This window comes from Kogia breviceps, chromosome 8, assembly GCF_026419965.1.
Source record: "Kogia breviceps isolate mKogBre1 chromosome 8, mKogBre1 haplotype 1, whole genome shotgun sequence".
Taxonomy (NCBI): Eukaryota; Metazoa; Chordata; class Mammalia; order Artiodactyla; family Physeteridae; genus Kogia; species Kogia breviceps.
The window spans coordinates 117,151,704-117,167,913 of NC_081317.1; the positions used below are offsets into that span (position 1 = coordinate 117,151,704).

The 16,210-nt window shown below is 45.9% G+C and overlaps 1 protein-coding gene across 9 annotated transcripts in view; it reads right to left on the bottom strand.

Annotated features, from left to right (window-relative positions):
• The window catches only part of PALLD (palladin, cytoskeletal associated protein), a 391,482-nt gene that overhangs the window by 193,724 nt on the left and 181,548 nt on the right, over positions 1–16,210 (bottom strand). For all 9 annotated transcript variants that reach the window (XM_059071515.2, XM_067040076.1, XM_059071514.2 and 6 more), the window contains 2 exons: positions 13,908–14,049; positions 13,308–13,331 (listed from right to left, as the gene is read on the bottom strand). In XM_059071515.2, coding sequence (XP_058927498.1) covers positions 13,308–13,331; positions 13,908–14,049 — 166 coding nt within the window. The remainder of the gene's footprint in view (positions 1–13,307; positions 13,332–13,907; positions 14,050–16,210) is intronic.

Consider the following 16,210-nt stretch of genomic DNA (forward strand, 5'->3'; position numbering starts at 1 on the left):
GGAATGCCTCTCCCCTGGAGTCAAACATCAGTAATGAAAATTAGCAAACTTCTCCTCAAACATATTTTACGTTTTAAACACTGGGAGGGCAAAGTGTTCACTGTGCGTAAAAGTCCTACCTTCTAATACAAACGTTTTTGTCTATGAAAATTACACGTCAATTTTTAAATACCAAGAAAAGTAATAAACGCAAAGGTGAACCAATTAAACGATAGATAAAATGAAAGTGAGTCTTCCTTTATGTCCCAAGACAGCTCGTGGGCATTGATTTCAATGACAAGATAGGCTGAGTTCTTAATAATGCGTTGTCTTGTTTCAAACAAACAAAATTATTTTCTCTTTTTGAAAGAATGGTATCCTTGAAGACTTCCTGTGCTAGAAACAGTGGGAAAACTCTGGTTACTACACATTTTCTCGTCTATTTTATTTTAAACTAGTGGTGGTTGCCACCCACTTTCATGGGTCATGATCCACAGCTTAAAAACACGGCGCTGTCGGACCCACCAGAGTTCCTGGCTCAAAAACTATCAAGGAATCCTGCTGAGGTGTTTGGCATATTAAGAAAAGAGTTTGCAGGTAAAAGCATGAGATACATTATTTTTTTTAATTTTTAATTTTTAAAAATTTTTTGGCTGTGTTGGGTCTCCGTTGCTGCGCACGGGCTTTCTCTAGCTGCAGCGAGCGGGGGCTACTCTTCGTTGCGGTGCGCGGGCTTCTCACTGCGGTGGCTTCTCTTGTTGTGGAGCACGGGCTCTAGGCGCGCAGGCTTCGGTAGTTGAGGCACACGGGTTCAGTAGTTGTGGCTCGCGGGCTCTAGAGCACAGGCTCAGTAGTCGTGGCGCATGGGCTCAGTAGTTGTGGCTCGCGGGCGTGGTTGTTCCACGGCATGTGGGATCTTCCCGGACCAGGGCTCAAACGCGTGTCCCCTGCATTGGCAAGTGGATTCTTAACCACTGCACCACCAGGGAAGTCCCAAGGCTTGAATACATTTAAAGCACACAATTATTACTGATAAAAAGGCTCACTGAACCGAAGGAAGATGACAGGATGACAGAGAGCATGAAGGAAGGTACCCTAAGGTACCCTGTGTGCTTCTGAGTTTACTGCATACAGTTCAAGGCTTCTCAATCGAAGAGAAATAAAGTGTGGAAATAATTCAAGTCAGAGCTCCACGTGAGATGAATCATTGGGAAAGTGAGATGTATCTGGAAAGGCCACGGGGACTGGGAATTTTAAATTGAATACATATGGCTACAAGATGAGTTAGAAGTGTCCTTAACCAGAGGAGGGTCAAGAAAGCACAGGATATTACAGCTGTAAGGGACAGTATGTGGACTAGCCCAAGTTGCTTGTTTCTTCAAGTGAGGCCCAAGGTCCCGAAGGGATCCTCTCAAGGTCATGGTTAATCAATGCTGAGGCCAAAATGCTGATGGTCACACCCCATCCCCCACAAGCCCCTTCTTCCTCGAGCACAAGGCCTCTTAGCTGTTCTGCATTTTTTCCTGGTCCAGGACATGAGGAGCCCAATGTGAAATGAAGTAATAGAAGATTTAAGATGGGAAACAAGGAGTTTCCTGGATCTGAACACTTGAATTACTCTCACTATCCAAGTAACTCACTAGAAACCCATCTGCCCAAGTGGGTGGGCTGTGTGTCCTCCAATATATGAGATACACTGGAAGGCTGCAAGCCCAGCCCAGAGGACACTGTCCCGTGGCCATGACGGTGGGAGAAGAAAGGAACGGCCCAGTCTGTCGAGATTTGGGGAGAACCCCCCCCCATCCTGGCTGTCCTCTGGGAGATGGGCTCCGCCTTAGAGGATGCTGCGGGGAGCCTGGGGCCGTCGGCTGCCGTGGCTGACCCCTCCCTCCCGCCACTGTCCCGCCAGGGCTGATGCTCTTGAACGCATGCTCTTCTCTCAGCCTGGAAAGATGGACTTTCTGGAGACGCAGAGAAATGCCATTGTTCTCGATGCCTGAGAACACTCCCTGTGAACACTGTGTTTACGGTTAATACAATTCTGTGCCCTGAACCTACATTTTAAATCAGGAGAAAATCTTATCCAGGGCTTCCCTGGTGGCGCAGTGGTAGAGAGTCCGCCTGCCGATGCAGGGGACACGGGTTCATGCCCCGGTCCGGGAAGATCCCACATGTCGCAGAGCGGCTGCGCCCGTGAGCCGTGGCCGCTGAGCCTGCGCGTCCGGAGCCTGTGCTCCGCAACGGGAGAGGCCACAGCAGTGAGAGGCCCGCGTACCACAAAAGGGAAAAAAAAAAAAAAAAACTTATCCAGCAGGGATCATTGAAAGTGGCTTTGGAGTGATGATCTAGCCAACGCTTAGAGTGTCTTCTTATGTTATCGACAATTTTGATTATTTTTTTTAAGTTGTGCCATTTTCAGAAAACCTGAGCTTGTTTATACAGTTGCTCCTTCTCCTCCTGAGGGCCCTTTTGAGAATGAAAAGATTGCATGTTTCAAATCTGACTGAACTCACTTCATTTTCTATGAATTTTCAGGAACACTTCTGCTGCATAAAATGAGGTAGATTCACGCATAGAGCTGATGACCGACCGGGCAGTCTATACATATGGAAGAAAAAAGCAAGAATAAAAAAGCACTGGCCAGTGCTTTCGGTGATCTTCGGACACTGCTATGTCTCAGGGACTTTCACTAGATAAAACGTGAGTCCAGTGCCCTAAAAGTTGTTCAGCTTTGCTTCTCTTGGAAAGTTTCATCCAAAAGTGACAAGAGGCTCACATTTTGCTGAGAGAAAGGAGCGTCTCAGCTTGGATGGCTCTGACATTACAGGGATGAAGGAAGCCAGCAGGATAGGAGATGCGCCCAGCTGCAGCACTGAATTTTCATCTAGTAACATCTTATTCGAACAAAGACCTTAAGGTATCCGTGAAGTACATTTTGGTGAGGGATGGGAGTCAGGAAGTGACTGCTTGCCTCAAATAAAGGGAATTAGAGGCTCACTTATTTTTATTAAAAAACTGTCCTTTAAAAAATGCAAAAATTTAAAGTTATTAATAACTCTAAGTACAATCCTTTTTAATCCAATTTTCCTACCTGGTGACTTTTGATTTGAGGGCATACAATAAGTTAGTAAATTGGAAACCATTTTTGCTGATGGTAAATTCTGCTTTCTCAAGTTACCTAAAAATTACTTAATCACCTAAATATCTCTCAGAGGTTAACCCCAAATTTCATTCAAGTTCTTGGACGTGCTGAACTCTTGGTTAAATACAAACAAAACCATTTTGTTTGCAGAGACAGAAAATGATGAAACAGCAGGGAAAATATTACTAAGTCCTGTGGGCAATGAGGGAACACTTTCATACACATCTTCCTTCACGGGTTTCTTTTTCCCCCGTTTGGGAGCCAGCCTAGCTTAAAAAAAAAAAAAAAAAAATCCAGCTTTTACCTTCCAAACCACATGGTTTGGCTAACACAACTAATAAAAAAGGACTCTGGGCTAAAATCAGCAAGATGAGATTCAGTGTGGGTAACTGTAAGGCTTGTATAAATTTTTATAAAGGATTTTTAGAAACTTCAAACTGTATCATATAGAGAGAAAGATATTTAAAATGCACAGTTGAAGGCTCATGGACATAGAGAACCGACTTGTGGCTGCCCAGGGGGAGGGGGTTGGGGGACGGATGGACCGGGAGTGTGGGATTAGCGGATGCAAACCAGTACATACAGGATGGATAAACAACAAGGTCCTGCTGTAGAGCACAGGGATCTAGATTCAATATGCTGAGAGGAACCATGATGGAAAAAGACTATATATATGTATCACTGATTCACTCTGCTGTACAGCAGAAATTAACATTATAAATCAACTATGCTTCAATAAAAAAAATTTTCAACAAAAATGCACAGTTTAAGGAGTAACAATGAAATGAAACCCTGCATACCCATCAATAAGTCTAAGCAAAAAAAGATGACCTATACTGTAGAATGCCCTATACGCTCTCCCCGGCTGAATCTTCCTTCTGCTTTAGAGATAATCACTCCTTTGATTTTCCTTATATGTTTACCACATATGTATGTATCCTTCAAAAATGTGTTCTTTAGTGTTTATTTTTTAAATAATTTTTATTATAGTATAGTTGATTTACAATGTTGTATTAGTTTCTGCTGTACAGCTAGTGAATCAGTTATACATATACATATAACCACTCTTTTTTATTTTATTTTTTTTATTTATTTATTTATTTTTTTTGTGATATGCGGGCCTCTCACTGTTGCGGCCTCTCCCGTTGCGGAGCACAGGCTCCGGACGCGCAGGCTCAGCGGCCACGGCTCACGGGCCCAGCCGCTCCGCGGCACGTGGGATCTTCCCGGACCGGGGCACGAACCCGCGTCCCTTGCATCGGCAGGTGGACTCTCAACCACTGCGCCACCAGGGATGCCCTATCCACTCTTTTTCAGATTCTTTTCCCACATAGGCCATTACAGGGTATTGAGTAGAGTTCCCTGTGCTGTAGAGTAGGTCGTTATTAGTCAACTATTTTATACATAGTAGTGTGTATATGTCAATCTCAATCTCCCATTTTATCCCTTCCCATCTTCCCCCCTGGTAACCGTAAGTTTTCTACATCTGTGACTCTATTTCTGTTTTGTAAATAGGTTCATTTGTACCATTTCTTTAGATTCCATGTATAAGTGATATCCTATGATATTTGTCTTTTTCTCTCTGACTTACTTCACTTAGTTTTTAAAGGCTGACTAACAAGCATTTATCTTGTTGTGTAAAGAAAAGGCCACCTACAGCCTCTTCAATAAGTGGTGCTGGGTAAATGGGACAGCTACATGTAAAAGAATGAAATGAGAACACTCCCTAACACCATACACAAAAATATACTCAAAATGGATTAAAGACCTAAATGTAAGGCCAGACACTATAAAACTCTTAGAGGAAAACATAGGCAGAACACTATACGACATAAATCACAGCAAGATCCTTTCTGACCCACCTCCTAGAGAAATGGAAATAAAAACAAAAATAAACAAATGGGACCTAATGAAACTTAAAAGCTTTTGCACAGCAAAAGAAAACATAAACAAGATGAAAAGAATTCTCCCTCAGAATGGGAGAAAATATTTGCGAATGAAGCAACTGACAAAGGATTAATCTCCAAAATTTATAAGCAACTCACGCAGCTCAATATCAAATAAACAAACAGCCCAATCCAAAACTGGGCAGAAGACCTAAATAGACATTTCTCCAAAGAAGACATACAGATGGACAATAGGCACATGAAAAAATGCTCAACATCACTAATCATTAGAGAAATGCAAATCAAAACTACAATGAGATATCATCTCACACCGGTCAGATTGGCCATCATCAAAAACTCTAGAAACAATAAATGCTGGAGAGGGTGTGGAGAAAAGGGAACCCTCTTGAACTGCTGGTGGGAATGTAAACTGATACAGCCACTATGGAGAACAGTATGGAGGTTCCTTAAAAAACTACAAATAGAACTACCATATGACCCAGCAATCCCACTACTGGGCATATACCCTGAGAAAACCATAATTCAAAAAGAGTCATGTACCACAATGTTCACTGCAGCTCTATTTACAATAGCCAGGACATGGAAGCAACCTAAGTGTCCATCAACAGATGAATGGATAAAGAAGATGTGGCACATATATACAATGGAATATTACACAGCCAGAAAAAGAAACGAAACTGCATTATTTGTAGTGAGGTGGATGGACCTAAACTCTGTCATACAGAGTGAAGTAAGTAAGTAAAGTAAGTCAGAAAGAGAAAAACAAATACCATATGCTAACACATATATATGGAGTGTAAAAAAGAAAAAAAATGGTTCTGATGAACCTAGGGGCAGGACAAGAATAAAGATGCAGACATAGAGAATGGACTTGAGGACACGGGGAGGGGGAAGGGTAAGCTGGGATGAAGTGAGAGAGTGGCATGGACATATATACACTACCTAACGTAGTGGGAAGCAGCTGCATAGCACAGGGAGATCAGCTCGGTGCTTTGTGACCACCTAGAGGGGTGGGATAGGGAGGGTGGGAGGGAGACGCAAGAGGGAAGAGATATGGGGATATATGTGTACATACAGCTGATTCACTTTGTTATACAGCAGAAACTAACACACCATTGTAAAGCAATTATACTCCAATAAAGATGTTAAAAAAAAAAAAAAGGCCACCTTCCCACTGTCAGAAAAAAGTTCAACTTCCCCAAACATTTACCAAAGCCCCCAGGGGTAAGGGGTGGGCAAGGCCACGGGGTTTCCTGGGAAATCTGGGGCTCCCGGGGATGGGTCGGTGGGTACCTGGAGGGGCTAAGCATGGGTAGGAACTGGACAGCCGGGAGGAATCACTGGTGGTGTCTGCGTCTCCGAAATCCCTCTTTTTAAGTTCAACATGGCCAACTTCCAGACCTGAGCACCAGGTGAAATCAGAGCACTTCCGTGGGCGGTAACAGTGTTCCCAACTGACCCGGCGGGCAGTGACAGGCCGGGCCAAGCAGCTATGCGACCTGGGGTCAGCTCACCAGCAACCGTCTGTTGTCAGGGCAGGAGATGGGCGGCGGCCCTGAGCCCTCAGGGGTGAATGCCTTGCCGTGTCTGTCCTTGTCTCACATGGATGTGCAGCCGTGCCTCCAGGGACCCCAGCCTCTGGCTGCATTTGCTGTCATGCTCCTGTGCTCACATCCCGCTCTGGCCGGTGAATTCTCTCGCTGCAGGGAGCACACCCTACAGACAAGCTGTGGAGGAAAATCCTTGAGACCCTGCAACTCTGAAAAATCTTGACCACATCTCCTTATGGAGTTGGAGGTCATTTTACACCAGAATCTGGAAGGCGTTGCTTCGCTGTCTGTGTGCCTAGTAAGCCTGCCGAGAAGTCCTAGGTCACTCTGATCCTGTTAGTTTGCTGTGACCTGGTGCTTCCTCTCTGGACTCAGGGAGAATCATGGCCTCGTCCTGGATGTTGTGAATTTCACAGCGGTGCACGCCGCTGTCCGTGTGTTTTCATACGTTGTGCTCTCAGCGGGTCCTTTCAATCTGGAAACTGATATCCTTCCGTTTGGGGAATGAAAAAAAAATTTCACTGATAATCTCTCCCCTTTGTTCTCTCCTCCTGGAATCCTACTTACGAAGGTGTAGTCTACCGGGGCAGGTCTCTACCATCTACTTTTCTTACCTTTTGTCTCTTACATCCCTTCTCTGCCTTCTTCTCCTACTTGGCGAGACATTTCCTAACTTTCATTTCTGCTACCAGCTTCTTCATTGCAAGCACTCCTTGTTTTCTGAAGTCTCTCCTCTCCTCCCCGCTTATACGTTATTTTCACTTCTTGGGTGCGCTGATTTTCTTACCCCTCCGACGAGAGCGCTGCTTTGTTTTCACATCTTCTTCTCTTTGCAAGTCTGTTTCCTCCAGGCTGCTTTTTGGGGAGTTGCTCACGCTCTCCTGTATCATCCCAGAGGGAGGTTTCTTCAGACGCCTTTGATCTCTTCTTGGCCGACATGGCTCCGAGAGCGGCTGTTCGCCCTGGCCTTGCCCTGGGTGTCATCTAGACGGCCTCTGTCTTGGAGAAAGTCCCGCATCATTACGGATGGATTTTTTTTCTCTTGGGATGTTGCCATCACCCAGAAATGAGCCCTTCGGTCTCCACCAGGTTGGCCTTCTAGAGGCCAGTTTGGGGGGGCGGGGCAGAGGCACACAGATCTCAGGGTTCCAACAGTGACACACAGTCTTCCTTTTGGTGTCTTGGTGCCTTTCCCTCTCTCCCCAGAGATTTCTCCCCAAACCTTCTGGGTTCACGAGACCCTAAGTGTCTCAGTCATTTTTTACGGTGCTCCAAAACCTAAAGATATACTGAATAGCCTCCTTTGTTAAGCAGTTCTTTCTAAAGAACGTAATAATGTTTAGGTCTTAACAAGTTAGTTACTGTGTTAAAAAAATACGTATAAATGGAAGGAAAAATACCAACATTTTATTCTTAAATCACCACAATCACTTACTGATGGCTGTGTGTATCTGCTGGGAGGGCACAATCCCTCCTTGAATCAGATGGGACCCAGCCGGCCTGCTTTCACAGCCCACCTGATTTTCACGTGGGACTTGCTTTTTATGACACACACACCAAAAACTCAGTTTCACAAAGATATGACGTCCCAGAAGAGAACGGAGAGTGATGTAACGTTGGAACTGTTTCAAGCCGGCAGTCTCCCCTGGGAGACGTCAAGGGTCACTGGGTTTGTCAAAAATCGCCAGCACCTCCAGCACCTCTGCCGGATGGTGTGGCCTCCAGGGCGCCTTGCCGCACTGTTGGGGAACCACAGGCTCTACCCAGCCCACTTTCGTTTGCTCCACAACCTTAACCTGGAGTCGCGATCAAACCTCTGCACCGTCGCCCTCCTGCAGCTCAGCACCTCAGGACGTTTAAACTAGAATTTATTTCACATCGTGATTCACGGGACCAAAGCACAGATTCCACTCTCCAAGATCTAGGAGGGTGGGTGGCCCTGGTGGCGCACGTTGAAAGTCAGGGCGCCGCACTTTTACGGCTACCGTACCCCAACCGGTAAGACACGTTGGTCTTTGGAGTTTCGATTTTGCGTGCCATGAGACGGTGCTATAGCAGTAACACGATACAGTTTGTGGCTGTTTGCACACAGCTGAGTCAGGACCTGAGCGCAGACAGCTGTGGAAGGAGTCTTCTGGGCCCTGCCCGCCCCCGACGCTGGTCTTTGAAGGATGCAATCAGGGTAAAGTCGGACCGTCAAAAAAGGAGGCCAGAGCAGGTGCTATGACAGACGCATGTGGGTTCTGAGTAAGCGGACTGCTATGGACTCACAAAGCTGTCTGAGAAGATGGGTGGTGCAAGCTGACTTCTGTCTAGACGAGATAGGAGTGGAAAACACATCAGACACACCCAGCAGAGGAGTGACAAGAAAAACCTGTTTCCGTTGCACAAATGCATCGGCAGGGAATGGGCTGTTTCCTTCCTTATCTAAACAGCTAATCCCTACGGGGGCTGTGACCAGGCACTAGTGCATTTCAGTTTCATTTCTAGGGCTTTAAAATATCTTGCCCATGAAAAAGAAAAAAGAAGGAGAGTGAAGAGAAGAAACAAAGAGATATATAAATAAATGAGGGGGGGATATGGGGAAAGAAAGGGAGGGAGAGAGGGAAGCCAGCCAGCGGGCAGAGAGCAAGAGTGATCGCGTCAGGAAGGGGAGAGAGGGCAGGAAAACCGGGATGCTCAGATATGTTCTGAATTTCAAAGGCTACTTACATTTTAGCATTTGGAGAATATCTCCGACCTAGTTCTGTAAAATTCATCTCTTGCCTCAGATGTATCGTAGTCATGTCAATTTTTCTCCTCTCCATTTAACAGTGGCTAAAAAACAGCCAGTTCCTATGCACATTCTCTAAGGTTAAGTAGTCCAGAGGTCTGTCTATTGGATGTAATAGTCCATCAGGTCATTTAAGGACAGTAAAAGATTCAATACACGTTCTGTTTTTTCCCCCTGGAAGCATCAACGGTCAAGTTCAAGTCAATGTTAGAAAACATTCGCCTACTAGTAAAGGAATCGTAATCACACCTGGTTCTGTCAGGCAAGTCAGGACATTGTTTAACTACAAATATGTGTTAGTATTTGCTTGTTCTAAAGTTCTAACTCATAACAACTCATGTAAGCAGTCACTTGAACAGTTGCTCACACGTGTGGATTTTACTTAATTCTCCGTGCCAAGTGTAGATTTCTGAGGCAGGGTAATTTTTTTTTTTTTTTTTGGCCACGCATCTCAGCTTGCGGTATTTTAGTTCTCTGACCAGGGATCAAACCCAGGCCATGGCAGTGGAAGCGCCGACTCCCTGGACCACGAGGGAATTTCTCTGAGGCAGAGTATGTTAATGGTCTTGTACGAAAAAAAAAGAAGCAATTCCAACCATGTCGTGGAGAATATAATTGTGGAGGAATTATCAGAGGTCGAGGAAGACTAGCGGTGTTTCGTTTTTCATAGCTCCTGACTATATACGTGTTTGCCTTGTATTGACAGATTTGCTTGAAATATTGCTCTGTCAAGAATTATCTGTCTTCAGCAAGCACTATTATCGTGGTTTGAACGGAGGAGTCTGTTTTCTTAAATGCTTCCAGATCGAACCAAAGGGAAAAGAAAAACAAGAAACTTCAGCGAACACAGCGAGGGCAGACTTTTTCATACGTTGCTGAGACACGCAGTTTACAAGGAAGGCCTTCCGTCTCCTGCTCTACCAGGCATGATTTTGCCACATTAAACCAAAAAGCATTTAAGAACATTCTAGAGGTCAGACTACCCCATGATGCTGCTGAGGACTGGTTTCACTAAATAATTCATGATCAAAACTATATTCTAGAAGCAAAACAGCAAACACGACTGAGACAGGCGTGTATGGGGTCTGAGGGGTGGGGGTGGGGCTGAAGGAGCTTCTCTCTTCCCTCCTCACCCACATACTCCTTCTTAGTTGGCGTGTTGAGAGCTTTCAATATTCAAACACACACATACTCAGAAACTAAACTATGCAGTTTCTCACCAGGGTTTTAAATTTTCAGATGATGCTTAGTTAACGATTTTCCAACATAGATCACAGGAGACATTTAATAAATCATATCACCTGTGTAGGTGATGACAATTGATAAAACACGATGAAAGAAGAGTTGCATGAACTCAAAAACAGAATCCAAAATGCAACACCAAAGCAGTCTTAATCCATTCCACCAGGAATGCCTTCAGAATTTTTGGCCCAGATTTTAGTTTTATTGTACATAAAGCATCAAAAGAGATAACCTGCCTGCTCCATAGATGTGTTCACACAAACTTTCTTGTGGATAAAGGAGATATTTGCTTCCTACTTTTATATCGATCTACCTATCTATCCATCCATCCATTCATCTATCTATCTATCTACCTATCCGTGTCTGCCTAGTCTATTTAAAATAGCCATGTAAAAGATATGCCTTAACCCCCACAGGATTTCCACATCAGGTCATGCAGGAGACTGAGCCTCAGAAGCCCCCTGTATCAGGGAACAGCACTGTGAAATTTTATACAAAGCCACGTCACGGCAAAATATGCAGTTGTGTTGTATCCACAGTTTGAAACGTGACCACAGTGCCTGACGTGGGGACTGTACAGGTGGGCGGTGGGGTCTGGGTATAACTCACAACAAGAAGGTATCAGATTAGCTTTTGCACAGCAAAGGAAACCGTAAACAAAACGAAAAGACAGCCCACAGAATGGGAGAAAATATTTGCAAATGAAGCAAACAACAAGGGATTAACCTCCAAAATATACAAAAAGCTCATGCAGTTCAATAGAAAAAAACCCCAAACAACCCAATCAAAAAATGGGAGGAAGATCTAAACAGACATTTCTCCAAAGATAACATACGGATGGCCAATAGGCACATGAAAAGATGCTCAACATCACTAATTATTAGAGAAATGCAAATAAAAACCACAATGAGGTATCACCTCACACTGGTCAGAATGGCCATCATCAAAAACTCCACAAACAATAAAGGCTGGTGTGGAAAAAAGGGAATTCTCCTACATTATTGGTGGGAATGTAAATGGATACAGCCACTATGGAGAACAGCATGGAGGCTCCTTAAAAAACTAAAAATAGAGGTACCATATGATCCAGCAATTCCAGTCATGGGCATATATCCAGAGAAAACCACAATTCAAAAAGACGCATGCACCCCAATGTTCATTGCAGCACTATTCACAACAGCCAGGTCATGGAAGCAACCTAAATGCCCGTGGACAGAGGAATGGATAAAGAAGATGTGGTACATATACACCATGGAATATTACTCAGCCATAAAAAAAGAACACAATAATGCCATTTGCAGTAACATGGATGGACCTAGAGATTGTCATACTGAGTGAAGTAAGTAAAAAAAAAAAAACAAATATCATATGATATCACTTATATATGGAATCTAAAAACATGGTACAAATGAACGTATTTACAAAACAGAAGTAGCGTCACAGACAGAAAACAAACGTATGGTTACCAGGGGGAGAGGGATAAATTGGGAGATTGGGATCAACATATACACACTACTATATATATATGTATAATAGATAATAAGGACCTACTGTAGAGCACAGGGAACTCTACTCAGTACTCTGTAATGACTTATATGGGAAAAGAACCTAAAAAAGCGTGGATACGTATATGTGTATAACTGATTCACTTTGCTGTACACCTGAAACTATACAACACTGTAAATTAACTATATACTCCAATAAAAATTAATTAATTTAAAAAAAGAAGGCATCAGATCGATTCCAGTTTTCCCCTCAGGGTGACACTCGGCATCCCTTCCGCTTTGGACCCTAAGAGGCTCACACTCGGCTTTTCAGGCCCCGGTGCGCAGGTGTGAGAGCCTCAGGACTGACCTCGGTCTCTCTGACCAGGAGCCACCACGATACCCGAGAAAGGCCAAGCCGGCTCTGGCTCCCAAGAGACGTGTAGCCGGGTCTGCGTGAGGCTGAAGCAGAGACACACGTTTTCCACCCTTTGGCAAGAAGGGAGTGAAACTGGTGACTTTGCTGATGGGAAAAGTACTAAGAAAGTAGTCTTTGAGGAGGATATGCTGTGAAACACCTGGACAAAAACTTCTGCTTCTCTTATAAACATTGTTTTCGTCGATGAGGAGCCATAAAAATACAAGAAGTGCGAGGCAGGAGGGGAGGGCACCCGGGCCTCTGGACCACACGGCTCTGATGAGGGCCAGGGAAGTGCAACTCCAGGGCGAGATGCCTTTCTTCCTGACGTAGCACAGGAAGCACTCACGGGTCAGGGCACATAAATGAGAGCTGCCCTGTGATCGTTCCGCCGACATCTTCGGGCGGCTTTCCCGTGAGGTGCATTTCCAGACTAGGCTCTGGCTGTTGGTGGCTTCTGGTCAGCAGAAATATGCAACAGATCGCTCTTTTCTCCTGGAATCTTAGGAGGATGTTTACACATCTTGAGCGTAGTTTGCTTTCTGAGTATAACAGACTACAGTTTTAAAAGCCTTAAGTCACTGAGCTTGACCTTCCTGTCTGAATGGAACTTCATGTTTCCCTAATAAAGAACCTGATGTAAAACGCAGCGTGCAGACCCCACGATAAAGAAGATATTGTCTGTAAGGGGGTTTCACATTTCCAGGGACCTGCAAAAACACTGCTCTGCTTATGGCTTTAAAATGGAAACAAAGAGCTATTGATACCAAAGAGATACATTCCCAGAGAGAAAAAAAGAAAAAGCTTCTTACCAGGTTCAGCTGTGGATCGAGGTTCTGTTTCCCACATGAGAAAAAAAGAAATCAAAACAGAGTATTAGACTGGGCTTCCGTTCATACTAAACCTACCCATCTTTTTCTGTGACCTTGTCTAGGACACGTCTGCAGAAGTGGTGCAGACAAACTCCATCAGGGCAGCTTGAATGTGCCACCCCCTGAACGTCCTCCCCACTCGGAGAACAGAAATCTATGCGTCTCACACTACAGTATATACAACAGATCATCAACAAGGACCTACTGTATGTGGCACAGGAAACTCTACTCAACATTCTGTAACATTCTATATGGGAAAAGACTCTGAAAAAGAATGACTATATTTATACGTATAACTGAATCACCTTGCTGTACACCTGAAACTAACACAACATTGTAAATCAACTATCTTCCAATATAAAAAAAAATTAAATTAAATGTTAAAACAAATAAAATGCAAAGGAAGGAAGGGAGAGAGGGAGGGAGGGAGGGAGGGAGAAATCCACGCATCTCAGTGACTAAGCCCTTCCTGGTTCTCCTGGAGCTGGACAAGAGGGCTTTGTCAGACCTGGGGGTGGTGGGACGGGCCCCTCTCCTTACTTTTCTGCAGGATCCGGAAGTCCGGAGAGTCCTGGATTTCGCTGCCTTGTCGGAACCACTGGACCTGCAGCGGGGGCGTGCCCCGGACCCGGCACTCCAGCACGGCCGCCTGTCCCTTGGAGGCTGAGATGCTTTGCAGCTCCTGAAATGCAAGGACCCGGGCAGGTCAGGCCTTGGTGTGGTCTCACCCAGCTTCACAACCGACAGCAACACTTCCCAACCTTAGAGAAGCAAATGCAGGCTTTGCATCATAAAATCGGGTGGGGAGAAACACCTTTCACTGCGTGTAATGACATGAGTAAGGCTTCCCATGGGGCCGGCAGAAACGCTGGGCCCACCCCGCAAAGGTGCGGCTCCAGTATTCATGGAATTTTATGGTAACGGGGAGGGTACCTTTATCTACACTGAAGAGTGAGCCGGTGGAATGCAAACGTCTTTAAAGAATCGCGCCCCATCTGAGTGTAGCTTCCTGAGAGACCCAGACAGGAAGGCAAGGAGACCCCACTTGTCTCCCAAGCTCTGAGCTTCTCGTGGGGCACCACCTCTGCCCACACCAGCCTCCTGGGATGAGGGCTGGCATTTTCTCACTTGGAGATTCTGAGTGACATAAGAAAACAGGAGCACTTCCCCCGCCTGACCTTCCTTGCCTCTTGCCCCGCTGTCACCCTGGTGCCGCCTACTCCAAACTCCAGCCCGATAAATGTTTACAACCCAACAGACCAGAAATGCGTTTGGCTTCACAGATGCAAAGACGTGAAGCTTGTAAACTGCCTATTAAACAGCAAAGGAATAACTGGCCCCTTCCAGGTGTCCGCACTCTGCCTTTCCCCTCTGCGACTGCTTAGCCACGGGCCCACTGTAACTTTTTGGCTATTGACCCTTCTGACTACAGAGTATTACATCTGATAAAGGACATGAAGAACTCTTAAAAGAAGTCAAATATCAAGTAATTCACCTATGCAGAGACCCAAAGCAAACAAATTCACATCAGGAAGTTTTTGGTGGTTTTTTTTTTTTTTTTTCTATTTGTTTTTGCTTTTTATTTTACATTTTTCTGTAGAGCCAGCCAACGGTGTGCTGGGAAAAACACATCCTGCAGCAACTGGCCTGCAGCGTGTGCGCCCCGGCCCCGTGGGATTCATCAGAGGCCATGATGTGGGCAGAACCATAAAAGTCTACTGCGAAGTCTGGGAAGGCATTTGATAAGAATTCTGGTGGCTACGGTCTTTGTTGTTTTTTACTGGAAAGGTGAAGATGGTTACCTACTTCTGAGTGCATTCTCTCTCCACCCTTATTTTTAACTGTAGGAAAATCTCTGGTTTTAAGTTGACTTTCACTTTCTGGTTGGTCCAGAAAGCGCTAATTTAGTGGATCAGCAGAGAAGATGCGGCCCACGGGGTCCAGCTTGTGAGGATGGATGAACCAACGCCCCCGGCTTGTCCAGGAAGTGTTCACAGCACGTTGCAGATGCTGCCCAAGTATTCTCCACGTGTGAGCCTTCAGACACCACAGGGGCACTCTGTTTGCTCCTAGGATTATGCATTTTGTTCAAACACTGGAACATCACATAGGTGGTAAATGGGAAGATGGCAAGGACTTTACACAGTCAAACCTCTGCTGTTACAGCCCACGCGTGCCACCTGGCCCCTCCCGGAGTGAGCCTTTTCTCTTGACAGAAGCCGCCGTAAACATGGTTCGCTCGTAGGAGCCGCAGTGAGGACCCCAAGGGAGGACGAGAGCCACCTTCAGAGGCTGACCTGGGCAGTCAGCGTCGTCCGCTCGGCAGACTCCGGGACCCCTGGGTGCTTCAGGGTCCACAGAAGAGCATCTCTTGTTGTCGGGTCCACCTGGTACTGAGGCTCCTTGGAGGGTCTCCCGCTCTGGGGAGAAATGCCACGCGGAGCAGGCTGTTCTCCCGGCCCCACGTGTGTCCCTGCGACTCACGGCCCCGCTGTGCCCGCCAGCTCTGCGGCTCCGGCTCAGCCCCGGGGAACCTTTCCCAGCCACGTGGGACAGCACGGACGGAGGCGCCAGTGGACCTGCACAGCCCAGGCCACCCCGTCACCACCATCCCCTCCAGAACCAGCACCCAGGCCCCCAGAGGACAGTGCAGAGCAGGGAGAGGCGCCGCCCACAGGAAAGGGCACAGGTGCCCGTGAGGAAGAAGACGACCGTGCAGAACGGGGGGGCATCCACTGTCCAGACCCAGGACATGGAGCTGCAGGCACGGGGACACGGCCCTGAGCTCCGGCCACTCTACAGTCGGCGACTTAAAAGCTCAAGCTTTGTAAAAATGCTGAATT